Below are 27,660 nucleotides of genomic sequence, written 5' to 3'. Positions count from 1 at the left end.
AGCCCAAATGCCCATCATCAGATGAGTGGATACGGAAAATGTGGTACATCTACACAATGGAATACTACTCAGCTATAAAAACGAATGAAATACTGCCATTTGCAACAACATGGATGGACCTTGAGAGAATTATATTAAGTGAAACAAGTCAGGCACAGAAAGAGAAATACCACATGTTCTCACTTATTGGAGGGAGCTAAAAATTAATATATAAATTCACACACACACATACACACACACACACACAAACCGGGGGGGGGGGGGAGAAGATATAACAACCACAATTATTTGAAGTTGATACGACAAGCAAACAGAAAGGACATTGTTGGGGGGGAGGGGGGAGGGAGAAGGGAGGGAGGTTTTGGTGATGGGGAGCAATAATCAGCTACAATGTATATCGACATAATAAAATTTAAAAAATAAAATAAAAAAAAAAATAATAATAATAAATAAATAAATAAAATAAAAGAAGAGAGTATGTCTCTCTTGCTCTCTCTCTCTCTGTTCTCTCTTCTTCCACCATCTTACAATGTGAGACCCCTGGGTCACTGTCACCACCACCAGATGGACTTTGGACTTCCCAGCCTCAGAAACTGTAAGCAATAAATTTCATTTTCTTTCTAAATCACCCAGTTCCATGTACTTTGTTATAAGCAACATAAATGGACTAATACATGAGACAAGTGCTAGGAGAGAGGCCCATGGTGCTAGGAGAGAGGAAAACATCCCTAAGGGAGTGACATTGAGCTGAGATCTGAAGGGTGAGTGGCCCAGGATGGTCAGGGTGGAGTGGGAGGAGTATTTCTGCAGAGGAAACAGCAAACATGAGGCTATAAGACTGAGGGCCTGCAAGGTCAGTGTGGCTGCAGGAGGGGTTGAGGGGTGGTGGGGGAGGGGATGAGGAGGCCACAGGGGCCAGACCACAAACCAGAGTTTTTTCTCTCTGCATCCAAGCCTGAGCTCTCAGAACTGAGCCCATAAAACAGACCCAGTCTTCTCAGTGTTTCTAATCGTGTGTGTGAAACAGAATGTAGTAAGGGTAAAAACTATTTCCAAACTTTTGGGGGGGCTGGTTGGTTAGCTCACTTGGTTAGAGTGTGGTGCTCATAACACCAAGATCAAGGGTTCTGATCCCTGTGTCTGTCAGTAGCAGTGAGGATCCTTGGTTTTCATGGTATCCATTTTCACGGCATGACTTATAGGCAAGGGAGGTAATGACCTGACTCTGGTTTTAACACAATCACTGCAGCCATAGAGACTCATTGAAAAGGCAACAGCGATCCAGGCAAACCTGTTGAGGGGCTGCAAGAGGTGTCTGGGGCTTGCACCTGGAAGGGTGTAGAAAGAAGTAATAGATTCTGTTTAGGAGGTAAAATAAATGAGCATTGATGATGGATTGAGTGGGGGTGAGCAGGGAGGCACATGGATGGATGCTAGTGTCATCTGTTGAAAGGGCGACTGTGGAAGGGGAGTGGGACTGGGGAGGAGCTGGGAGAGCACAGATTATTAGTTTCTTCTGGGACATGTTGAGTTTAGGGGCCTGTGAGATATCCAAGGACAGAGGACAAGTGGGCGGTTGGGTATATGGGTGTAGATCTCAGAAAAGTAATCAGGGCTAGAGATGCACACGTGGGAGCACAAGTATGGATGGTAAGTGACGCCAGAGTGGTGTCTGTGGATGAGATCACATGGGGGGCATGTGTGGAGGGAGAAGCAGAAGGAGCAGGACTGAGTGTGGAGAGGGTGAGAGGGGAACCGGGGCTGGTTTTCTAAAACAGACAAGACTTGGGCAGGTATAAAAGTTGCTGGTAAGCATCCCGTTGAGAGAGGGAGGTTGGATACATAGGAGAGAAAGGGAATAATGGCTAATTGGAAGGCCCTGAGATGGAGAAATACCTGAATCACAGGTGGAGGGGTGGGCTTTAGGCAGGAAGAGGGATGCTTCCTTTAATGTATAATTTTAATGCATAATGTATATTTGGTGCACAAAGCTGAGAGAACTTCCCTCTGATGGCTTTGGTTTTCCCTGTGAAGTAGGAGGCAAGGTCTTCTGCTGGGAATTAGCAGGTTAAGAGAAATATAGTGTGATTGCTTTGTATGTAGAAATGGACAAGCTAATTCTAAAATTCATGTGGAAACACAAAGGACCTAGACTAGCCAAAAAACTCTGAAAAAGAACAAAGCTGGAGTACTAACACTACCTGGTTTCAACGTTTATTAGAAAGCTACAGTGATCAAGACAGTATGGTATTGGCATAAAGGTAGAGAAATCTATTAAGGCACAAAACAAGAATCTGGAAATAGACCCATGACATACACGGACAACTGATTTTAGTCAAACGTGCAAAGCCATCTCAGTGGAGAGAGGACAGGATTTTCAAGAAACAATTCTGGGACAATTGGATGGCCACAAGTAAATAACAACAAAAAGCAAACCCCAAACCCTCTTCAATTTATACCTTGCACCATATCCAAAAATTAACTCAAAATAGATCATAGACAAATGAAAAACCAAAAAACTATAAAACTTCTAGAAGAACACATAGGAGGAAAAATCTCTGTGACTTTGAGTAAGGTAAGGATTTCTTAGGTAAGACACCAAAAACATGATCCATAAAGGAAAAAAATTAATAATATGATTACATCAAAATTAAAAACTTTTCTTTGTAAGATACTGCTAAGGAATTTAAAAGACAGATTAAAAGAAAAGAAAAGACAGGTCAGGCTGGGAGAAAATACTTGCAAATCGTATTTCTGATAAAGGGCATTTATCTAAACTATATAAAAGTTCTTAAATAAGAAAACAAACAATTCAATTTTTAAAATAGGTAAAAGAAACAACCGAAAGAGCCCCCGATGGCCAAAGCTGGAGCAGTTTGAGGGACAAAATAAATAAAGTTGTATCAAATAATAATCCAAAGTATAAAATGTCCACATGAACAAAAGAGCAAATAAAAGAGAAAAAAAAGAAAAAAGAAAAAAATAAAAACAACAACAAAAAAAGGAAAAATAAAAATAAATAATAAAAAAACCTACCCATGAGTTCATACTGATAACAGCAAATGATTGAATAAGAAAATAAATCAGGGAGAAGAGAGAGTGCTCCCATGCAGAAAAATTCCAAATAGTGTAGGTAGATACTTGGCCCTTAAGGAAGTGGGGCCCAGCTCCCCACCCCTTGAGTGTGGCTGCACGTAGTGACTTCCTTCCAAAGAGCACAGTGCGGAAAGGGGGAGAAAGGGTAAGTTTACAGTGGAGAAACCTGGCAAACACTGCCTCAGCCGAGTGATGTCAACACCAGCAGGCACAATTCATGTTGATGGCACGTACCCTTGATATGACGTGGTGAGAATGGCCTCTGCGGTCTTCCTCCCAAACCAATAACCCCAGACAACCCCCAATTGAGGGATATTCTACAAAATACCTGACCAGTACTCAAATCTGTCAAGGTCATCAAAAACAAGAAAAGTCTGAGAAACTGTCACAGACAAGAGGAGCCTAAGGAGGCCTGACGACTAAATGTAATGTGGTGTCCCGGATGGGATCAGAACAGAAAAAGGACATTAGGGGAAAACTAAGGAAATCTGAATAAACTTTGGCCTTTGGTAATAATAATGTATCAATATCAGTTCATTCATTGTAACAAATGTACCATATTATATATGTACCATACTTTCACTTCTAACAAATGTGAGATGTTAATGACAGGGAAAACTGGGCATGTTGTACATGGAAACCGCCTGTACTATTTTCACAATTTTTCTGTAAATCTAAAACTATTCTAAAAAACAAAGCTTATTAAAGGTCTAAGGGGTAAATGGGCAAACGAGTTGAACAGACACTTCACTAAAGAAGATATATGGATGGCAAATAAGCAGATGAAAAGATGTTCAACATCATTAGTCATTAGGGAAATGCAAATTATAGCCACAATAAGATATTCCAACACACCTATTAGAATGGCTTAAATTAAAAAGACTGACCATAGCAAGTGTTGGTGAGAATTTGGAGAAACTGGAACTCTCATACACTTCTGGTAGGAATGTGAAATGATACAACCACTTTGAAAAACAATTTGCCAGTTTCTTTAAAAAGTCCAACATACATTCTGGTTATAGATCCGAAAGAATTGAAAACAGGATTATAAAAGAGATATTTACACCCCCATGTTCATTGCCACATTATTAGCAATAGCCAAAAGGTGGAAGGAACCCAAGTGTCCTTCAACTGTTAAATGGCTAAAGAAAATGTGGTAGGTACATAGATTGGGACATTAATCAGCCTTAAAAAGGAAGGAAATCCTGTCACATGCTACAACATGGCTGAACCTTGAAGATATTATGCTGAGTGAAATAAGCCAGTCGCAAAAGGACAAATACCGCTCGATTCCACTTATATGAGGTATCTTAAGTGGTCAAACTCAGAGAAACAGAAAGTAGAATGGGGGTTGCCAGGGGCTGGAGGAGGAGGAGAGGGGGAGTTCATGATCAATGTGTGTAGAGTTTCGATTTTCGAGATGAAAAAGTCCTAGAGATCTGTTGCACAAGAATGTGAATATAGTTAACGCTACTGAACTATACACTGATAAATGGTTAAGAAGGTAAATTTTTTGTTACATGTTTTTTACCACAATTAAAATATTTATGTATGTGTGTATGTTAAACATACACATACCATACCATCCAGTCATTCCACTCCTAGGCATTTACTCAGGAGAAATGAAAGCCTCTGTTCATATGAAGACTTATGCATCAGTGGCCATTATTGCTTTATTCCTAACACCCAAATGTGGCAACAACCACATGCCCTTCAACAGGTGAGTAGATAAATGATTTGTGGTATATTCATACAATGGAATGGAATGTAAAAAGGAATGAACTATGTATATAGGCAATAACATGGATGAATCTCAGAATAATCATGCAGAGTTGAAAGAATCCAGATAAAAAAAGAGTTCATAGCATAAGCTTCTATTTATCAAAAACTCTAGAAAGTGCAAATTAATCTATGAAGACAGAAAGCAGATCAGGGGCTGCTTGGGAAAGGGGACAGGGTGAGGGAAGGTGGGAGGGATTACAAAAGGGCAGGAGGAAACTTTTTTTGTTTGTTTTTCTTTTTTGAATTTGATTTTTGTGTCCCTTTACCAATTCCTCCTTTTCCTCCCTCCCTCTCCCCCGCCACCCACGTCAACATCGTATCTGTAGGGCAGGAGGAAACTTTGGGGATGATGGATTATTCACTGTCTTGCTTGTGGTGATGGCTTCACAGGTGTGTGTGTGTGTGTGTGTGTGTGTGCGTGCGCGTGCGCGTGCGTGCGTGTGTGTGTGTGTGAGACAGAAAGGAAACCAATCAAATTGTGAGAAGAAGGAGAGGAAGGAAAGGAGGAGGAAGGGAGGGAAGGAAGGTCTGGCCGGGCATGCCTGGATGCGGGATGGATATCTGAGACATGGCATCCTCTGAGCTCCACCTCCCCTCACCGCCCACACTCACACGGCTGTGTGGGGAATGCGGATTGTCAAGCACACCGGCAAGCAGTGCCCTTCCCTCTGGCAGAGGCTGCTGCCAGGGGAAGCCAAGGGCACGGAGAGTGGCTTGCTTGGCAGCAGGAATGATTAGGTGGATGTGAGCCCTTGGGAGGCAGGAGAAAGGATGTGAGGATGGGAGTTGAGGGTGGCACCTTTGGGGTGTCACTTCCTGCCAGAGATGACCCCCACTCAGAAAGCAATCAGGTGGAGGCTGGGGTGGAAGGGCTCCCATTTTCTTCTCCCAGATGGCAGGTGGGATTAAGATAGTGGCTCTGGGCACCAACTGCAATTTCTCAGGATGTGTCAGTGGTTCCTGTTCACATCTGGCGCAGGGAGAAAGTATAAAAAAAACAAATCCGAGAGGATTTAGATGGTGGAGGTGAAACCTGCACTGAGATGGTCAGGCATACACTGGCAAATTGGAAGAGGAAGTAAAAGCTGGTAGCCAGCAGGAGACATTTTCTTCCTTCTGAATTGTTTCTGTCCTTACTTGGAATGATTCCAGAGCCACTGGGAAAACCTGCCATCCTCCATATTCTGCCTCAATTTTTTTGGTAGATTCCTGAAATGCCACCACTAGTTTTCATCCTTTGGCTTAAAACTGCCAATCACACCTGTGAAAATGTCCACACCAGCTAAGGGTAGAAGGTGAGGGAAGGGTGACAGGGCCCAGGATTCCTCCCAGAAGGTGGAAGAAGGGATACTGAGACAGAGGGGGACTAGTGAGGCCTGATGTCCACTTTGGAACTCTCTCCAGGACTTGCCCAGAGAGGAGGAGAGAGGACAAAATTCTAGGGGAGAAACAGGTGGGACAGGTGTGGAGGTAGCCAGGTAGCCAGGCTGTAACCACAGGTGTGGAGGGGTCTCCTGGGGCTGGGAACTGGAGTCTGCTCCAAGATCCCAGTCCCGAATCAGGACTTGGATCAAGATCAGGAGATCTTCCAATTCCCAAGTCACCAACACACACCACCACTGAGGAAAGAGTGGAGGGGCTGCCCAGCTGGTGGCTGAAAGGACCTCAGGCCCTAGCCGGCACCTCCTATTCTCAAGGCTCTGCAGGTGAGGCCCATTACCACCCACTACCAATACCCCTCAGGTCATCTGCCTTTTGGACACCTGGGGCTCAGTTTTCACAGCTGTCACTTGTGTAAATGTGGAGCATGGGGGAATTTTTAGAGGACAGTCAGGGTTAGGAGGAGTCTGTCCTGCAGACAGATGAGAGGAGGGGCCTGTCTCCAAGGTCAGAGGGGGTGGTGGGCTGGATTGGCCGTGGCTGGGACACTCTGATATTCTCAATACAGCTACCATTTATCTGAGCATTATGCTAAGGGCTTTGTATGGCTTTGCTCTTTTAATCCTTAGAATTAAACTCTGAGGTGTGCTCCATGGTTAGCTCCCTTACAGATGAGGAAATTGATGCCCCAGGCGATTAATTGCTGGCTCAAGATCACGTAGTCTGTAGGTGTCAGGAACCAAGATCTAAACCCTTTTTTATAGATTAGAAAACCAAGGTCACACAGCTTGTGGGGGGGGCTGGGGGTGCAGGGCTACTTGTCTCCAGAGCCCACGTTCTCTCTGTCCTGCTCTTCTGTCCCCCCTCCCCCAGGGCCCAGAAAAAAGTAAAAAGACAGAGACAGGACAAGGGGAGCTTGGGAAGGCAGAAAGCAATTTAGAAGAAGGAGGAGAAGGAGAAGATTGAACATATCTTACGAAGAAAATCTCATTCAACCCCTTAATCTCATCCTCAAAATATTTTTTAAAGCTATATACACAAAAAGTTCCGCACAGCATTACTTATAGTAGTGAGCACTGGGGCATTTAAAGGGATGATCAAGCAAAGTTTTCTGTGCACCTGGGATGGGATATTATACAGCTGCCAAAAAAGACAGTCACAAAGACCATGTGGCAACCTGGAAGGAAGCTTCTGATATATTGTTAGTTAAACACCCTTTGATCTAGTAATCCCTTTTTCCAAAAACATGTTCTAAAGAATTAATTCTAAATATGGGGAAGCTTTTTTTCATTTCTTTTAACAAAGATGTTTGCCAAGGCCTTTATGGAGTTAGAGCACATCATACAGGCCACTGGAAGCTTCCCTGATACTGCACAGAAGACACACAGGGGCAGGGACCGCCTTTCCAAACCAGCATAGGGCAGGAGCTCTTCTCTCTGATTTGTTGATTGATATGTCACTCAAAGTCTTACACAAACATAAACTAGTCACATGTAGTTCTACATTAATAATTCTATGGAAAGAATTATTCTTTCCATATGGAAAGAGAATAAAATAGAAGAGAATGAAATGGCATGAAAATGGAATTCTCCAGGGAGATTTGAACTATGCATTTCCTAAATATAAGTTTTTACATTCATAAATATATGTGTACAAATGCCCTAGACACTGACCCATTAGCTAACCCCAAGCTCCTTTTCCACCGAGATCCTAATTTCTGGTCACAGTGACCTGTCGTGGACAATGCAGGTTGTTGGGTCCCCACCCCCATTTCCTGGGTGAAGGGCATCTCCAGGTCACCAATTTGGGGGGAATGCCCCTCTACTCAGCCCTTCTACTTCCCGTCCTTGCCCCACCCTCCAAGCCCCCATTTCCCTGGGCCCCACAGGGTACTTACTGAGCCGCCTCAAGTACAGAACTGTGTCGTCGTACCCTCGGTAGTAGTAATCGTGCAGGGCCTGGGGGGCACCAGGAAAATAATGAAGGCTGAGGCGAGTGGGAGGCCTACAGTCACCTCACCCAGGGCAGCTGCTTTCATTGTTCTGAACTTTGGTGGGCTTTTCAAAACATACCCATCCAGTGTCCCATCCCTCACTGTCTGCTGAGAAGAATTGGGAGCAGTTTCTGATCATGTGTCGCAGGGGTGCTGCGTTAATGTATTACACCATTCACAGCTGATCACAGCCTCCCCCGGGTGGGAGAGGGTGACATGTTTATGGAGGAGACCAGAGAAGGTGCATGTGGGCCATATGAAGAGCAGAGTTTGGAGTCTGGGTTCAAATTCCAGGGCTACCCCTGATCAGCTGTAACCTCTGACAGCTTCGATTTCTTCATCTGTAAAATGGGGATAGCAACAGTGTCTACGGCAAAGGATGCCGAGGGTTACAGGAGACATTGCCCATGAGGCCTTTTCTGTGAAGGGCCAGGCAGCAAATATTTTGGGCTTTGATGGCCACATACAGTCTCTGCTGTATGTTCTTCTTCCTTTCTTTTTGCAACCCTTTAAAAATGGAAAACAGGGCCAGCCCCTGACTCACTTGGGAGAGCGTGGTGCTGATGATACCAAGTCAAGGGTTAAGAGCCCCTTACCGGTCATCTTTTAAATAAATAAATAAATAAATATGGAAAACCCATCCTTGGTTCACAGGCTACCCCCAAACAGGCTACAGGCAGCTTGGGCCCGTGGGCACCATCTGCTGACCTTGCTTTGGTGCACACGTGTCAGTGGAAGCGTTCAGTCAACATTCCTACCAGCGGTCTGACATCACCTCAGTTTACAGGGGACAACATTGAGGCTGGGAGAGCTTAGGGGACTCATTCACGGTCACATCACTAGTCAGCAGCGAGGTCTAGGAAGACTATTTGAGCGGAGGAGACACAGATGGAACTAGAGTGGGCCCCACTGGCTCCCGATTCTGCCTCTATTCCCTGTGTCCCTCTCCTGTCCCCTCCCCTTGCCTCTCACCATCAGGTCCGGGGGGAACAGCGCGTGGGTCATCCTGGTGATGTTCTCCAGGGAGAACTGGAAGGAGCAGTTGAACATGCGGAAGTCATGGAAGATGGCGGGGCAGTCCCGGGGACAGATGTCCTGCTGCCCGCTGAAGGTGGAGATGGTGATGGAGTCTGTCCAGAAGGAGCAGGGTTGCATGCCCGTGAAGGCCCCGTCGATGTACCTCTGTGGCGGGCAGAGTGAGTGGTGCTCGTCTGGGGTCAGGGTCCCACCCCCACTCAGGGAGCATATTAGGGAAATGGGTCCATGGGACAGCAGGGCCAGAGACCCTTGGGGACAAGACTTGAGACCAAGGTTCTGGTGGTGAGCAGTGTGCCCAGGGTCACTTGGTGAGCCCATGGTGGCCTCTGGACTTCCAGCCCAGAGCTCTGTCCCTGCACTATCCCCCCTCAGCCATCTTATGATGCTGAGACTGGGGCTCTCAGGCCTCTGGAGGGGGTACCCATACTCTGGACAAAGCAAGACACCATGCTCCCTGCCACAGCCTCACCTTGTGCCGCTCTCAAGCCCATTCCCTTCTTGGGCTTCTGTTGCCTTGCCTGCGAACGAAGGCTCTCACTCTTGGGGGTGCCTGCGAGTTACCAGGCTCACAGGCAATGCAAGCTCCATCTATTACTTGAGTCCTAATCTCTGGACCTTATTTTCTCTGTATATAAAATGAGGAGGGGGCGTGGGTCAGACCATCACTACTCAGAATGTGGCCCATAGACCAGCAGCACCAGCATCACCAGAAGCTGGTGAGAGGTGCAGAATCTCAGGCCTTGCCCCAGACCTACCGGATCAGAATTTGCATTATTTTACGAGATTCCCGAGTGGTTCATGGGCACTTGAAAGTTTGTGAGGCACTGGCCTAGATGGCCTTGAAGACGCCCATCATTCAAGGTTTCAGGTCCCAACAAGCTGTGGAGCCTTCATTTGCTGGGCTCAGTAATGGGTTGGTGGGTCCAGCAAGAAACACAACCCAGCTGGGGAAGCTCATTTTAAAGCCCCAGAAATCCACCTACACTGGGAATTCGGAGTAGAAAAGCATGAGAGACTTTCCAGCTCTAGGTCCTCCCACTGCATTCTGAGACTACCCTCTGCTCTCCCAGGTGTGGGTCATAGGGACCCCAAGGTGCCCCTGGATCCAGGCTCGCCCCCTCACCATGTGGGAGCACTCACCTCGCCGCGGTAGGTTGGGGGGATGAGGCCACAATACACAGGCACGAAGCAGCTGCAGTACAGGGCCTGGGGAGGGAACAGAGCTGAGATGCCACAGGCCTGGGGGCTGTGTGTGGAGGGGTCTCTTGGAGGCCCCGGGCACCCACCACCAGCCTGGACTTCCTTAAGCCCAAGGTGAAGGCACTGCCTGGGGAAGCAGAGCCTCAAGCTCAATTCCTGGCCTGGCCCTAGAATCAAGGACCCCCCAGTTGGGTCCTTGGTAACCTACTCGGTCAGTCTGGGCCTAACGTCCCAGCTTTAAAGGGGGAGGGTGGCCTCAACATCTCCGGGGTCCCTTCTGACACCAAATTTCCATGAATCTAATGGGATTCCACAACCACTAAGGTGTCTCTCCTGGGCCAGGCCCTAGAATCAAAGGAGGGTGAGATGCCCACCCTTGGGGATGCCTGAAGATGGGGAGTAAGCAAGTAGGCGACAGTACAGTGAGGTGACAGGTGCTTTGATGGAGGTGAGCATGGGCAATGTGGCCCCAAAGTAGGGATGCAAGGCAGGGCAGGGCAGAAAGTGATGATGGCAAGTTCCCTGGCAGGAGTGACTGGAGTTAGGTCCAGCCTGTGAAGCGGGTGGGAGGAGGGAAGGATCCCAGGCAGAGGCACAGCAGATGCAAAGGCCCAGAGGCCTGGTTTTTGTGTGGCTGGGATAGGTGGTGGTGCAGGTGTGGGAGGCAGCGGGAGGCAGGGGGAGGAAAAGGCAGCAGTAGGAGATGAAGTCAGAATGGGGGGTGGGTGTGAGGGGGCAGCTCTTGAAGAGGTGGGTGCTAACCTGGGGGGACACAGGGTGGGTGGAGGATGTGTCCGTGCCTGCCACCTATTCATTCCCCACCCCAGGATCATGGCCAGGCCAGTATGGGATGCGAGGATAGGGTGGCAAAGGCCCTGTGTTTGGGGGAGGGGAGCAGAGTGGAAATTTGGGATGGAGACCTATGCACCTTAATCCCCTTGTCCTGAAAGGAAATTGGGCATATCCACGGCACTCTTCAGCAGTAGTAATTCATAACTGAAGTTTATATTCATGAGCTTAGAACAGTGCACTGTTAGGATTAGCAGGCACTTCGCTGAGTGATAACCCATTTAGTAATCGATCAATCCTTTATCAAGCCCACTGAATGTGAGGGAGCAGAAGGAAACCTGGGGACCTCTCCCCTGACTATTCCCACAAATTGGGAGTTATTGAGAGGGAGCACACTGCAAACTGGGTTGGGAGGCTCTAAAGAAGCCATGGGACCTCTGTGGGTCACACCCAGGCCTCACCCGGGCCTCTGAGAAGCTCCAGGATTAGCACAGAGGTGAAAGGAGGCTGAACTCCAGGGACATTGGGTGAAGGGTTGAGGGTGGCCACCAAACCCGATTCACCTCAGGCATCCCTGTGTCCATCTTGTCCAACACTGCACCTGGCACAGAGAGAAGCCGGGCAGGAAGGAAGGGAAGGACTAAGGAAGCAGAAAATAGAAGGAAGGAAGTGAGGCAGACAGGTGGCCTGTCCCCAGGGCTGTCAAGAGAGAGCGGGATCAGCCCCCAGCCCACCACGCCAGCCTGCCCTCCCCGCTCCCCAGCCCAGCCCCCTTGCCTCAATGAGTTCTTCCTTGGACGTGAACTCTGAAACCACAACACTCTCCCCATCCGTGAGGCGGGTGAGGCTCACGTGGAGCTTCCCCGTGGTGACCTTGTAGGAGTCCTCGGGCAGGACCTGGTACAGAAACTGCCTCATCATCTGCACCATCTTGCAGGACGGGGCCAGGGGCCCCAGGAAGGATCTCTTCACCTCAGCCACACCCACATTGAGGACTCTGAGGTACTCATCTGCGGAGGAAGCAGACAAGAGGGGGTGATTGGTGGCACCCAGGGGCCAGTGGCCAAGAGAGGTGTGCAGTGATCTCGCCATCTCATCCCGCATCTGACAAATGCGAAAACCTAGAATTCCGAAGCCCAGGAAGGCCTTGGGACCAGGCCTGCTCTCTTGCACATGAGGAAAGCAGGACGCTGAGGAACAAAGTCACTGGCTTGAGAACGCACAGCTAGGCGATGGCCGACCCCTGTCCAGGAGTGTCCACATGACAGAAACTTTTCTATCGATGGCTAAAGGAACACTTTCCCACCCCAAAATAGTTTTCCCCAACTTCCTGTCACCATGCCTGGAAGTCCACGGCTAGACCATTCTTTTGGGGTCCTATATGAGATTCCTATTGAAACAGTGAGGCAGGGGAAAATCTTTACCAAATGACACCCTTGGACACGTGCTCAGAGCCCATGGAGTCTGGCAGGGGAGGCGGGGTGTGCTGGCCTTGAAGCAGGTGAACTGCGAGGAGGTGAGCTCTGTCTTGAAGCCATCGCATCGTCTCCCTTCATGGCCCTGATATAGGCCTGAGAGGTAGAAGGCCCCGAACTGTGGAGCACACAAGGGCTCATGCATGCCAAGTGCTCAGCGGGCAGGTGCGCTGTTCAGGGGGTGGCAGAGGAGGGCATGATCCCCCATCCCAAGTTCCTGGAATCCCCCCAGGGATTGGGTTGTCCACTTTGTAAGAAGTGCCATCGTGCTCAATGTTCACAACAGTACTGTGAGGCCGGTATTTCTATCTTCACTTTACTGATCAGGAAACTGAGGCTCAGAGATTTCCTCTGGGAAATCAGGAGTGGAAATAGCTCTGAAAAGGATTGCTAAATTTCTTAAACAAATATTTAATTGTAGAACACCCTATACGGAAGAGTTTTCTTACAACTAGTGTCATGTAGCAAGGGATCCTTGGGAAGTTGTGCAGTCGTTAGCTCTCTGTCACGGAGGTAACCAAGCAGAGGCTGGACAGGTACCTCTGTCAGGGAGCTTACTAACAGGCTTCCAGCATGGGTGAAAAGGACTAAGATTTCTTCCAACTTTGAGATTCTGGGATTTTCTAAGGTGCCTTGCAATATATCTGAGAATTAATCACAGTGTGCCTTACTCTCTTATATAAATAGAGCTGCTACCCAAAGAAGCTAAATGATTTGCCCAAAGTCACACAATTTGGGGGCAATTTGGGGACAAACCAAAAGTAGGGATGTTCTAATCCCCTCATGTTTTACAGTTCACAGATTATTCAACACCAATCCTAGAGGTAGGCAAGATAAGCTTCAGCACCATTTTACAGATATGGAAACTGAGGCAGAGAAAAGCTAAGTGTCTTGCCCAAGTTCAGACAGCCAGGCAGTGATTTTTCTGACTCCAGCCCTCACCTTCTTTCCTGGGTGTTGGACTGATCCCAGGGATAAAGAGGCTGAGTGAGCCTGGGTTGCCATGGTGACAGCCTTTTCTTGCCAGCATTCAGAATTACACCTGCATATGTGTAGTAGGGACCGACCTCAGCAACAGAGCATCTTAGCTGTCACTCCCTTACAGGGGAGGGTGCTCCTGGGAGGTGGGAAGGCCCTGCAGTTCTAGTGAGGTTAGCTTTACCACACGAGAACACACATAGTGTTTTCCCTCAGCCAACCCCCTAGCAGGTTACGATGCTACTGAGCATTTAGATACCATAGTGCAGGGTCACTGAGGTCTTGCCTGTAAGATCAGTCAGAATGCAGAGTCAAACCGGGGTGGGACACGCTGTTTTTGGAATGCTTAATGAGCAGCTCAATGCTCCACAGGGTCAATGGTTTTCCCACAATGCCTTGGAGCCAGGAGCATCTGATTCACCTTGCCCTGCACTCCTGGACTCCCAGCAAGAGGCACTGCTGGGATGGGTGGAAGGCAATTTGTTCCCTCTATTCAAAAAGTTTGTAGAAAAATAGAGTTAAAAGATAATACAAATCCTTCCATAAACTTTTTTGAGTACCTCTCCCACATGCTCATTGTGGGAAAAATAACTTTTAAAAATGCAGATAAGCAAAAAGAAAATAAATTAAAATGTCTTGGAATCCTTCCACCCAGAAATTAACATTTGGTCTATGTCTTCCTAGACTATACATTTTATGTTTATTCTTACTTATATGGGGTCATACTATGTACACTTTTTAACTTGCTTTTTTCACCTAATATAGTGTGAGTGTATTTCCAGGTCAATAAATATCCATTGATAACCTAATTTTAAAAGCAGTGTGGAAAGCTATTATAAGGTTATACCATTGTTTATCCATTAGCTCCCCACTAGGGGTTGGCTATTTAGTCTCTCTTTTGTTTGCTTGCTTTCCTAAAAATGGTACAATGAACAATCTCGTGCTAAATTCTTCACCCATGTCCTTAATTATTTCCTTAGGATGAATTCCTAGATGTGGGAATGCTAGGTCAAATATATGCATACTTAAAGTCTTGTAATGCTTATTTTAGTTGTGGCTTTAGGATATTATTCATTTACAGTCAACTCTCAGTTGTTCAAGGGTAGTGGTGGGTGACAGGGACAAAGCAGTGGCCAAGGTAATGGACATATTATTGACATTTCCAATGCTCCCACATCTGAAAATCGTACTATCTGGTAGTTAGCAATGCTGTAGCCAGAATCGTGTAGCAAGGGAGGGAGGAGGCAGTATTTCTCCCAGTCTGGTGCCCAGTTTAAAATTCTTTCCTCCTGCTCACTGGAGCCACAAACCAAAGGATGCAGGTTCTTGCTTCTTTTCAGTTCTGTCTGTGTGTGTCTGTCTTCAGAGTCTCTGACTCTCTCTCTCTCTTTCTTTCTCATGCATTCTCTCTTCCTCCTTGGGGGAGAAGCAACTAATCTTCTGCTTAAACAAGTCTCTGGTGGTAAAAAAGTGAAGCTTTAAGCACAGCAATTGCTGGGTGCTGAGAGGAGGGATGAATTTAGCTTCCTTCTTCATGCATCTGTACTTTCCAGTACCTTCTCCCATTTTAAAGGCCTCCTTCAAAGCAGCAGCCTGTCAGACCTGGGACACAGGTCCCACACTGACCAAAGCAAAATGGGATTTAAGAATAGCACCACAGGTCAAATGTGTCCTGATCAGGAAACTCAAGGTGAGCTGCTCCCACCCCAGCCCACACTAGCCACATCCACTTCTGCTCAGAGGAGATCTGAGGGCAGGCCTTTGTGGTCTTCCTCCTTCCTTCTCCATGGCCTGTCACTGCTTTTCCCATAGAAGGCCCTTCAGTAACCTTCTCTGTAGGCTGGGAATTCCTCCAGGGCGGAGATGGGCCATCATCCCTATGCTCACCAAGCCTCCCACAACACTCAGTGAGTGTTGAGAACAAAAGAAAACAAAAACCTGAGAATGATGGGGATTCTCCCAGGGAAGAGCTACTTGACTTAATTATCTAATAAAAGCTTGAAAGGAAGATCATCTCAGACAGATGCATAGGTAACAGAGTTAACTATTTTGATTAGTGTGATCAACTCACCAGACTCATTAGTATGAGTCTACTGTGCCAAGAACTGCAGTAGAAAAATAAGTAAATAAGATGCCGGGACTGGGAGAGTTTGAAGAACACTTGGATGCCACATCTCCAAGTTTCAGCAACTCGGAGTCTTTCACTCTTTCCTGTGACCACATCCATTTCTTGGAAAGAGCTCAGGCTTTGGAGCCAGGCAGATTTGGTTCAAATCCCAGCTTTACCTCATTCTATCTGGGTCATCACTGGCTTGTTAAATAACTCCTTTCAGCCTCAATTTTGCAGCCGGTAAAGTGGGGGTACGAATACCTGCCTTACTGGGTTGTTAGGAGGCAGATAGTTTTTAAACTGCTTGCATAGAGTAAGTGCTCGGTATCGGCTACCCCAGTAATGCCCTGTGTGACCGTGGGCAAGGCTTTCTGATGTTTCTGTCTCAGCTTTCCCATCTGTACAGGGGACAATGGTCCCTGCCCCGTGTCCTTATCAAGTGTGCTCAGGCTCATGTGTGGACCCCAATGAGAAAAGGAGAAGCAGGGACTGAGAGGGGTGCCCCTGACTCAGACAGTACAGGCCCCTGCGCAGCACATGTCCTCCCTTGTCAACTTGGGGGACCCTACAGGTTTAGTAGGGAAAAGGGGAGAGCTAGAAAAATAATTGAAGGAAAAGAAAAAGGATAATTAGGTATGTGTTCATCTAATTTATTTGTTTAAGTGCGTAATGTTTCCCCCCTTCACGAGGGTCAGAATGGTCTCTGTCTTGTTCATCCCTTTGTCCCCAGCACTCATAGTGCCTGGAATATGCTAGGCACTTAATAAACATGAAAATATGCATGAATAACGAGTCAATGAACTCCAGAAATCGAAGGGGGACGCTGAGGCCCAGAGAGAGAAGTAGCTATTCAGGATGACCCAGACGGTAAAAACCGAGGGCTTCCCTTCCCCTCCTCCACACGGACACGGCCTCCTGCTGAGTGGAAAATCCTAGAAAGATGGGCACTTGGCGGCTGACAGTTTAGGCTGCTGGGATCCGGTTCACAGGGTGACTGATGAGGTCCGCTGCGCGGGATGGATGGGCCCCTGGAGGATGGGACTGCGGCCGGGTCTCCGGCGGGCTGGTCGCCTAGCAACAACCTCCAGCTCCACCAATCAGCGCGAGGCGCCGCCGCCGGCCTGCTCCCCGCCCCCCGCATGCTTCCCCTGCAGCTAGAGCGGTGGGCTCAGGGGGAGCCAGGGCGCAGCAGCCTCTGCGGAGGCGCCGGCAGGCAGAGCTTTCCCAGGAAAGCCCTGGCAATTCTCCGAATCCCTGCTGGAGCACCCGGGAGTCTGCTGCTCCTACCTGGTCCCTAACTGCAGGCTGAATTGTAGGCTGCATTTTCCTATGGGTGTATCTTGACTACCTGACTCCACTAGGAGAATAGTAACGATCATTGTTATCTCAACAACAGTCTTTTACCCAAGCAGGCTTTCCCACCTATAATCTCAGTTTATCCTCACAGTGACAGTGAGCCCCTGAGGTACAGTGACCCTGGTTTATTCAGCATTTTATTTGTATACCTTACACTGCAGGGGCATTGATTGGAAAACAATTTGGCTTGACGTTGCAGTGTTGCTGCTGGAAGATCCACAGAGACCGCCTGGGGAAGCGAGTTTTCAGCCAGGAAGCCTTTCTTTCAAAAGAAATCTTAAATGGAAACTCACTATATAAAACAGCTAAAAACTGGGCTGTTCTGGGTTGAAGCCAAGTGGGTTCCTAGGCCCTGTCCTATCACCCTACTACACCTGAGGAAGGCAGCCCCCCCAAAGTACCACCCTGAAACGCCTTAGATTCTAGGAGCCTAGGTCAAAAATCCTAATCCAGACTAATTCTCTCATTATACAGGTAAGAAATCCAGCCCAGGATAAAGATTAAGGTCCATAAATACTGCGTGGATGGAATAATAAAAGAATAAAGGATGAATACCCTAAGTTGCACGGTCTGTGTTAGCAGAAACAGAACTAGAAGGTATGTGAAATTGCATATTTTTGTGCTCTTTTCTGAATGCATTATAAGCTTTAACCAAAAGCAAAATAACTCTGACCTATCTAGCACTTTAAAAAAACACTTTTTTTTTTTTTACAGATAATAACAATCCTCCACACAGACCTTTTTCTAACCCCAAGAGTTTACTGAAAAATTGGCTTTAAAAGTTCAAATTGTCTTATATCAGGTTGCCATGGGAACGGAAATGCCCCCTGCTGGTTCATCACCTGATTCCTAGCAAGATGTCCCCAGGCCTCTTTTTCCTGCTCTCAGGTACAGGGCCGGGGCCTCCCCCTGCCCCTCTGTGCCTCCCCCCCAGAATCCAGGCACAGCCTCCCCAACTTTCCACTGAAGGGTCTTACTGATCACCCTGAAGTGAAACAGGCAGAGAAGGAATGTGTTTAGAAAGATCTCTGGATGCCAGTATGAATCTGGCCCTCACATCATGGGCACAAGGGGTGACAATCAGCTTTGTATCTCATGAATTTTCATAACCAATTAAAAAAAAAAAAAGCCAGTCCCTCTGCATTGGAAAATTAGTCTGGCATTTTTGCAAGGTCAAATTTCCCAGACAAATCTTGTTCAAGTAACAAATACAAACAGCTATTGTCTGCATTGAGTCCCAAATTATTAATTGATCCCTATGACATGACTTACTCTTTAGCCCATGCCCCTCAAAAAAAATGATTTTTTAGCTATAGGATTTAAGAAAAATTGTTTTTGTTCCTTTAATTAATCATAAGGTAGTTTTAAATTTTTGATTATTTACACCTTTGTAAACAAGATTATACATAAATTTAATAATAAAGTTTTGAAAAAAATGAAAAAATGGAAAAAAAAAAAGTTCTCTGGAAACTCAATGTTCTCAGAGTCATTTCCTGCTCTTTTCTCTCTGAATATTTTCTCTGGTGGACCGAGAAGACCCTTTGGGATCCTGCTCTGAGGTAGAAACCAGTACTGCCCGTCCTCCGGGCTGTGGCCCATCCTGCCCTGCACGTTCTCCCCGCACTACTGAGGGGGCACCGTGAGGCCGCAGCTGTGAACTGGTTCCCACCTAGTCTTAAGAGTTGTGTCTTGTGTGTTTTGTGTGTGTGCTCAGTGGACCTCCAGGTGAGCCTCTGCTGTACAGAGAAAAGATCACCTCAGAGCATCTCGATAGGGATTCTCTCTAATTAGGCACCACTGCAGAGGAATGCCCATGCCTCTCTGCCAAACTGGGCTCCTTGCCTCTTTCGAAACCTTATAATTATGGTTCTTTCTGCTGACTGGAAGTATTCGCTGCCCCAGCTGTCTGAGGCTTCAGTCGGTTGGGTCTGTTACTTGAGTCTCTCTCCGTCTATGTTACATGCATCTTGAAGTCCTCATGAAACTCCAGGGTTCTAGACCCACCCCTGCTGTCTACTGCTCTTAAAAGCTACCACTTTTTGTTATCTCCTTGGTGCTGGCCACTGTGCCATTTAATCCTCAGGACATTCCTCTGAGGTGAGTACTACATTTGTCTCCTCTTTACAGATGTGGAAACGAAGCTCACCAGTAACTTGCCCAAGGTCACACAGCTGGAAAACAGCAGGTCTGGCCCCGAAGTCCTTTTTCACCACACAGGCAGTGGTTCTTTCCATTGCAGCTGGCTGCCTCCACCCTTTATCTCTCAGAACCTCCAATTACCAGTGTGAGGCAATGTGATGGGACCAGAAGGTTCCAGAAGGCTCTTGGAGGTCTGCTTTTCTACAGTTCATTTTAGGCCCTCCTCCTAAGGGTTCAGATGTCCCTGGGAGACAAGAAAACTCTGTAGAATGAAAGAACCCAAATCACATCCTCAAGCATAGGCTCCCATAGACCCACATCTCCCTCTTGGGCCAGGTGAGTTTCTTCTCCATTAGTAAACACAAACTGCAAAATCCTACCTTTCTCCTCCCACCCTCCCCACCTTTTCTGCTCTGACTTTATCCTAAAGCCCAGCTTAAGATCTGCCTCCTCCATAAAGCCTTCCCCAATCACACCCCCCTCTCAGCCTGCTCTGCTTCCCCTGAACAATCGACTCTGGCACTTACTGTCTGCACAGTTTGTCTCAGGCCGTCCTGAGCCTACCACCCTGCCTCTGGCTAGCTGCCCTCCTTGAGAAGAGGACCTCTGTGAAGAATACCCTCCTCCCCCATTATGGCCTAGCTCAGTGTTGAACACTTAGTAGGTGTTCAAGAATGAATAAATGAATGATTTAATGTTCCAAGAGCAGGGACTATTAATTACCGTTCTGTTCCCCAGCACTTAATTCAATATCTGGCTATAGGAACTTAGTTTGCTGAAGAAACTAATGATTAATGAGTGAAAATGAATGAGTGAATGAAGAAGGAGACTAAAGAGGGTTTTCTACTCTACTGGCCTGACGGGAATCTTCCCAAGTGGTGCTCGGGAAAGTGGAGTTGTTCGGGGACTCAGCCCGACCTGAGGTCTGATGGGGCAAGCCACACAGCAGTGTGCTCTGTCAAGCCTGCGTCTAACCCTCGCTCCCACATTGATGGACACAGGACCCTGAGCTGGAGTCTTCCTTACATGGCGGTTTCACAAGGACAGAGTTGGGTTATCTCAAGAACTGCAGGTCATCTCCTAACTGGAATGGGAGCCAAACAAGTCTGGAGGTTTGTTTACCATCTGTTTGCCTGTAGAATTGGAAATGGAGCTCAACTGTCCTTCTTGAATTTGATTCCAAAGCAAAGCAAAGCAAAGAAAACAACACTATTTTAAGACCCTGTGTGTGAGCTGGTTTAAAAATGGGTCCCCTAAATGCAATGTGGGATCCTGGATTGGATCCCAAGACAGGGAAAGGACATTAGTAAAAAAAAAAAAAACCTGTTGAAATTCTAATAAAGTCTGCAGTATGGTTAATAGTAATATACCAGCATTGATGTTATAGTGTTGACCAATGTGCCATGGTTATGTACGGTGTTAGCGTTAGGGGAAATTGGGTGAAGGATATATAGAACTATCTGTACTATCTTTGCAACTTTTCTGCAAATCAAACATTATTCCAAAATAAAAAGTTTGTTATTATTAAATTTAACACAGTGCCTGGTGCTCATCAGGGGCTCAGTTAACCCCTGCTATACTGGGGGCATGGGTTAATGAGTGTCACCTACGTGAGTGCTTTCCAAATAGAGGTTTCTACCGTGTGGCCAACACATTCAGAGCTTCTCCAGGTTTTCCATTCAATGTTCTTAAAAGTCGAAAGGATTGTTTGGGGAAAATAAATATCCATTTGGTTGAAGAGGTTTAAACATGTAAAACACAAGTTCCTTTAAGTGAGTTGAAGGATACTAACTCCAACGTGGTAGTGGGAGTTAGAACCACACAAGGACATCATTTCTATAGCATTTTATAAAAAGTTCTTCCTGTATTTACCATGCCATCTGATCTCACTTTCTTAACCAATTGCTTCACCCATGGAGTTTAGCAAGAAAGCTCTCATGTTGCTTGCAAACCGACTTTTGAAATCTTGATTAGAGAAGATGTAGAATGTAGAAATTTAGACAAATCCCAGTCTTGGCAAGTGTTGTACAAACCTGGGGAAATGATCTAATCTCTCTAGGTCCCTGTTTCCTCATTTGTAAAATGAGTATAAATATTGTAGAGTATCTACTTAATAGGGTTATGAGGGGATTAAAGACGGTGTGAAGTACTTAGCACAGTACCTGGCACATTCTAAGTGCTTGGTAAATGGCTATTATTGGTATGACACTAGGATGTAAATCTGAGCAGAACACATTTTTACAGAAAACACTACCATTTCAGTAAATATCTCTGGGAATGATTTTTAATGAAGACATTTTGATTCTGAAAGTGGGCAACACACACACGTACACGCTCACACACACTCACTCACACACCTGCAACAGGAAAATCTGGAAGTTCAGAGAACATTGGAGAGACTTCTAGCTCTAGCAATATGGTGGGCTGAGCTAAAGAGGAAACTCTCCAGCTTCGGGAACAACGATAATAACAAAAGCCCAATATAAAATAAAATAAAAGACACACTTGTAAGACATGGTTGTGAAAGAAAGGGAAGAAATGAAGCAGGAACTGAAAGCCAGTGCCCTCAGAAGGAATGCTGAGGATGTGGTGGCTGTGGAGACTGTTGTTAGACCAGAAACTGGCAGGGACAGGGGCTATGGTATGGGGCTGGGTGGGGGAGGCAGGGGTCAAACTGAGACCTCTGCTTAAAGCCAGGACCCTCCAAAGGCTGCTGGACCATTGAAAGTTGCAAGTGGCTTGTGTCTGCCAAGGGATCTGGGTGAAAAAACACAAAGTCTCCATAAAAAAATCAAAACCCCAAATCTGTATTACATACAGAGAAATTAACATGAAAATCGGTCCCAAGTTGGTATAACCCTGGGGTGCCTGCCTGGTCAGGGCCAGCGCAAACCAGCTCAGACAAATCCTTCCAATGCCCAGGCCACACAGAATTCCCACAGAAAGAACAAGGCCTTGTGCAGATGAGCTCACATTACAATGTTAAAAACAATAGTCGGACCATGTTGGGTTCCAGTTGTCTTGATTTATTTTAATAAGTTCTCTAGGACATTCTTCAGTTAGGCTTGAAAAATGCTGCTTCACCTATGCTTTTCTATTTCGAGATAATTTTCTTTCTACTTATTCAGCCATTCATTCCACATTCACTCATCAAAGACTTATTCTGAGCCAGGCACTGTGCCAGGAACACATCCATGACTTCTTTCCCTCACTGTAATGTCTTAGCCATGTGCTACCACCCCAATTTCCAGATGGGAAATCCAAGGTGAGGCAGGTCCCTGGCCAGCCCTCTTTCTTCCTGGGAAATGTGCTCTCCACCAATCCTGGCAGCATCTCAGTCCTCAACTGAGTGACAAATCAAGTGGACAGGTGACCAAAGCCAAGGTTCTTACAGAGGTAGCCTAGTCTTCCCAGTGTCAGCCCTGGAAGCCCCAGTGGGCCTGCTGCCCAGAACATACTTTGAACCACCTGCCAATGAATGTGACTTCAGCCACCTTTGGCTCCAAGGCCCAGGAGGCCTTCCTTCAGTCGCTGGATGGAAGGAGCTGGGCCCAGCAATGGGAGGCAGATCAAGACACTGCTGGTGTCCTGTTTCCAGGGAGGAGTTGTGCTGCGTTCCATTGTGCCCACATTTGTGGCCAGGTCCCTCTGGCCCTCACGTGTGCTTTACAAGGTCCATTGGAAGCCCATTTTCTGTCCAGAAGGACAAGCTGCCCCCCTTTCTGAGAATGCAGAAACATTTGTTCTGCAGGGCTGTTGCACCTACTGGCCTCTCGGCCTGGAACATTCTTCCCTCAAGGCGCATGTGGCTCCCTCCGTGCTTCATCCTCCTCAGAGAGACCTTCCCTGACCAGCCCTCCTAAAACTGCACCCTTGCACTCTCCCACCCTTACCCTGCTCTGTTTTCTCCTTTGAGCACATGCAGACATTTTTTGCATGCTTGGTCATTTACAGTTTGATCTTACCAGGAGAACATCAGCTTCCCAAGGGCAGACATCCACCTGTTCTGTTCACTGCCGATATCCAGGACCCAGAACAAAGGATGGATGAATGCTCTATCTCATCCTTGTAATTCAGCCCAAATCTTCTCCTCAACCTCTTTGTCTGCACCATGAGGGGATTAGGCTCAAACAGTGGTATTCAAACTTAACAAAAAATTACCGGAAAATTATTGTTAAATGAAACTTTAGAAAGACTCCCCATGTATAAGACAGATGACAGCTGGGCAGGACTAGCTGAAGTGGGGCTTCAGGTGTGTCCTTCCGCTGCCTTCCTTCCCCATCCGCAGAACACTTGGCTCCTTAGAACACAGTTCAGAAACCACTGGCCTAAGTGAGGTCCACTTCCAACTAGTCATTTCCTCTCCCAGGGTCTAACTACAACCATCTGTAAAATGAGGGAGTTGGACTCATTGACCTTCCTTCCTTCTATGACATTCTAGTATTATACATCACATCCATAATTGCAGAAAATTATTCAAGAGCCAGGTAAACCCCAAAATAGAAACTCTAAGGACAGGGGGAGGGGGAGAGATTGGACAAGGGGCATAAAGAATAATTATGAATTGTAATAATATATATGCTAGTAATATTGATTTGATCAACATATCTCAATGTTGAACCCCCAAAATATGCATAATCAATTTTGGTTCAATAAAAATTAAAAAAAAAAAAAAAAAGAAATTCTAAGGACAACATTCAGGGTCATGCCTACCAACAGCCAGCAGTCATCAGGAGTTTATCGAGGACCTTTTGTTTAATGAGCAGTTGGTGGGAGGCATGGAACCTACAAGATCCCAGATTGCTCAACCAATCTTGTTGACAAAATGAATCACAACATCTGAAACAATGAAAACAGTACATCAAGTGCTAGAATAGGTGGACAGATTCTATGGCCAAAGCAGACATCATGGAAAGTAGAGATTGAGTGGGGGTGAAATGGGATGGTATCTTGGGAGGAGGTTATATCTCTGGGGAGGAGAACAGAGGTCATTCTAGGCAGGGGGCACAAGGGAGCCACAGGGCACTACCCGAGTCCCCTGAAGGACCAAGGCACTCATGCCACCAGCTGCAAGGAGGGGCTAAGCGCCTCCCCAGCCAACAATTGGACTCACCCTTGTGATTCTGAAGTCGTGCTCTTGGTCTTAGGCAGGAGACAGAGTTTCTCCATCATGCTCATATCACCAATGTGGTTACTGTGGCAGAGACTGCTCACTGTCCCCATTATCCATTCTCCCTTCTGCCTTAGTAATTGAACGTCTAATTTTTAGCAGGACACAAGGCCTCCCAAGATAAAGTCTATGTTTCCCAGCCTCCCTTGTAGGCAGGTGTGGCCATGGATGTGAGCTGACAGGATGTGTGTCACCTCCACTTCATGTCCTTACAGAGAAGAGGTGTACTCTCCCCTTTCCCCTCTCCCACTAGCTGGAAGGCAGACGTGGTGGGGAGCCCTCCCGGATCACAAGAAAAGGCAATGCCTGTGAGCAACACGGGGGTCCCAACACGGTGCAGCAGGAGCAGGGATACTCATCTGTCTTAGCTAAGCCTCTGTTATCCTGACCGACACAACTCTACCAACAATGCCTTGGGTCTGAGTAACGCTTGAGAGCTTCCAAAGCACATTCGTCAGGACACGACTGATTGCTGGGCCGAAGCTGTGAGGAGGGGAGCAGGGTCTCCTCCTGCTGTGCAGTAGCTAAGCTGAGGCTTGGCAAGGGCTTGTCCAGGTCACTCACTGCTGAGTGGACTCCAGGCACTAGAGGGAAGGGGACGGGGAGAGAGTTGGGGTGTTGGGGAAAGACCAGTTTTGGTTTGAACTCTAACCACCCTCCTTACCAAACCCCACCCTGAGAGACCATGTGAGAATAATGTGTGTGGACGGTTAGGCACGTGATCTGCTTGTGGGAAAATTCTGTAGCTTTTGTTCTCAGAATCCAGAGGGCTGGGTTTCCAGTCAGTGCTCTTCCCATGGGGATTCCGGTCTCCGAGGCCAGCGCTACCTCCCCTAGCAGGCTGTGGAGCATGGAGGATTAAGTGCCTGGCGGCAATCAGGGAAGACTCTCAGAGGAGGTGACCTCTGTGGCCAGCCTTGGCGGATGGAGAGTCGGAGTGCAGGTAGAGGAGGATGGCACCCCTGGAAGAGGGGACAGCTTGGGCAGAGGCACAGAGATGTGGCCCATCCTGAGACTACTGCAGAAGGGAGAAGCGCTCCAGGTCTCAGCCCTAATCCTCAGCCCTGCTTTCCTCTGGACTTCACATCTTTTAAGACTTAATTTTGTGGTTTGGGTGTTTGGGGCAGAGGGGATGGTGTTGGCATTGCTGAAAGGGCGGGGTGAGGGCTGGCCCCGTGGCTCACTCGGGAGAGTGCGATGCTGCTAGCGCCAAGGCCGCGGGTTCAGATCCTATATAGGGATGGCCAGTGCGCTCACTGGCTGAGCGTGGTGCAGACGACACCAAGCTAAGGGTTAAGATCCCCTTACCGGTTAGAAAAAAAAAGGGTGGGGTGAGAGGTATTGGAAAACAATTATTTTCAGAGGACAAGACAAGGTCCCACAAGGAGCTCAGCTAACAGCTCAGTTCTGTCCCTCCCCTCACCCAGCACGGGAGCTGCCCCTGAAGCAAGTGTTCCCAGCTCTGTTCCGCATTGTGATGAGATTGCCAGCCTGTGCTACCCTCAGCTTCTCCTCAGACACATTGTCATTATTGTAGAGAGCCAGGTGTTTTACAACACCATGGCAAAAGCCAAGCCAAGTGAAGGGGACGTACAACGTACAACTGTTAAGTGAATTTTAAATTATTTCCAAATAAAAAATATTTTAAAAGCACAGCAACAACAAAGTGGGGGTGGGGGTGTATAGATGAAACCCGGTTGAAAAATGCTGATAATTGTTGCAGTTAGATGATGTGTACACCAAGGTTCATTATGTTATTTTTGTCAATATGCTTGACATTTTCCCGTGTTAAAAAGTTTTTAAAATGTACGTTAATGTTCATAGCAGCATTATCCATAATAGCCAAAAGTTAAAACCCAAATGTTCAGTATCTAGTGAATGGTTAAATAAAATGTGGTATATCCATACAATGGAATATTATTTAGCTGTAAAAAGGAATGAATTACCGACACTGCTACAATGCAATGAACCTTGAAAACATTATGCTAAAGTGAAAGAAGCCAGACATAAAAGGCCACATATTATATGACTCCCCTCACCAGAATAGGTGAATCTAAAGAGACAAAAAGTAGATGACTGCCAGGGACTTGGGGGAATGGACAAATTGAGAGGTGACAACTAAAGGTAGAAGGTTTCTTTGGGGGACAATTAAAATGTTGTAAAATTGACTGTGGTGGTGGTCGTACAACTCTGTAATATACTAAAAGCCATTGAATTGTACACTTTAGGTAAATTATATGATATGTGAATTATATCTTGATAAGGTTTTTTCCCTTAAGTTTTTATTTTAAAAAAAAGCATGAGGAAAAACAGCCATGAAAGGCTCAGGCCACTTGCCTCCACTGGTGTCTTTGGAAAGTGGGTTGGCTGTGGGGATGGGCCAAGGGGAAGGGAGCCCCTTCACCAAGAGTGGTCTTCCTCACTATGGCCCGGCCAGAGGAACTCAGAGAAACGAGTCCAGCCTGAGGCCACAGTAGTGAGACTGTTTTCCTCTATCTGGAAAAAAGCACTACCTATTAATAATCAGATATAGAGTTTTAGTTTGTCCAGGGCTGTGATGGGAACTTTACAGATTTCCTTACAAAATGCTTGGCCCATTTCTACTACCTGGTCATATACTCATAGAATCTACGGTAACATATCTTAGTGTTCCAAAGTTCACTTGGTTTCAACTGACTGCACATTGGAATCACCTGGGGAGCTTTAATAAACACTGATGCCCGGTTCTCAGCCCTAAATCAGAGATCCTGATTTAATTAGTTTGGGGAGGAGCCTGATAGTGGAAGTTTTAGAAGCTTCCCAAGTGATCCTAACGTGCAGCCAAACTGAGAACCATTGATTTAGTGTGTCCTAATGAATATATATATATATATATTTTGTCTTTTTTGTGACCGGTAAGGGGATTGCAACCCTTGGCTTGGTGTCGCCCGCACCGTGCTCAGCCAGTGAGCGCACCGGCCATTCCTATATAGGATCCGAACCCGCAGCAGGAGCGCTGCTGAGCTCCCAAGCACCACACTCTCCCAAGTGTGCCATGGGGCCAGCCCCTAATGAATATTTTTTAATGACAAGAAGGGAATATCAAAATTATGGCACTGAGTATGGCAAATACAAATTCTATCATGTAACTTGTTATTTAGATTTGTGTATACTG

The 27,660-nt window shown here is 46.8% G+C and overlaps 1 protein-coding gene across 2 annotated transcripts in view; it reads right to left on the bottom strand.

Annotated features, from left to right (window-relative positions):
* The window catches only part of PNPLA1 (patatin like phospholipase domain containing 1), a 44,524-nt gene that overhangs the window by 11,167 nt on the left and 5,697 nt on the right, over nucleotides 1-27,660 (bottom strand). The window contains exons 2-5 of one of the 2 annotated variants that reach the window (XM_063098096.1): nucleotides 12,056-12,288; nucleotides 10,430-10,495; nucleotides 9,224-9,433; nucleotides 8,156-8,216 (exon numbers count right to left, since the gene is read on the bottom strand). In XM_063098096.1, the coding sequence (XP_062954166.1) occupies nucleotides 8,156-8,216; nucleotides 9,224-9,433; nucleotides 10,430-10,495; nucleotides 12,056-12,288 (570 nt within the window). Of the gene's footprint in view, nucleotides 1-8,155; nucleotides 8,217-9,223; nucleotides 9,458-10,429; nucleotides 10,496-12,055; nucleotides 12,289-27,660 lie in introns of those variants that run through there. The other variant, XM_063098097.1, reaches the window with a different exon arrangement.

Source organism: Cynocephalus volans, chromosome 5, assembly GCF_027409185.1.
Source record: "Cynocephalus volans isolate mCynVol1 chromosome 5, mCynVol1.pri, whole genome shotgun sequence".
Classification (NCBI taxonomy): Eukaryota; Metazoa; Chordata; class Mammalia; order Dermoptera; family Cynocephalidae; genus Cynocephalus; species Cynocephalus volans.
Note: the sequence above shows the minus strand (reverse complement) of the source record. Positions and strands in the feature narration are given on the sequence as shown.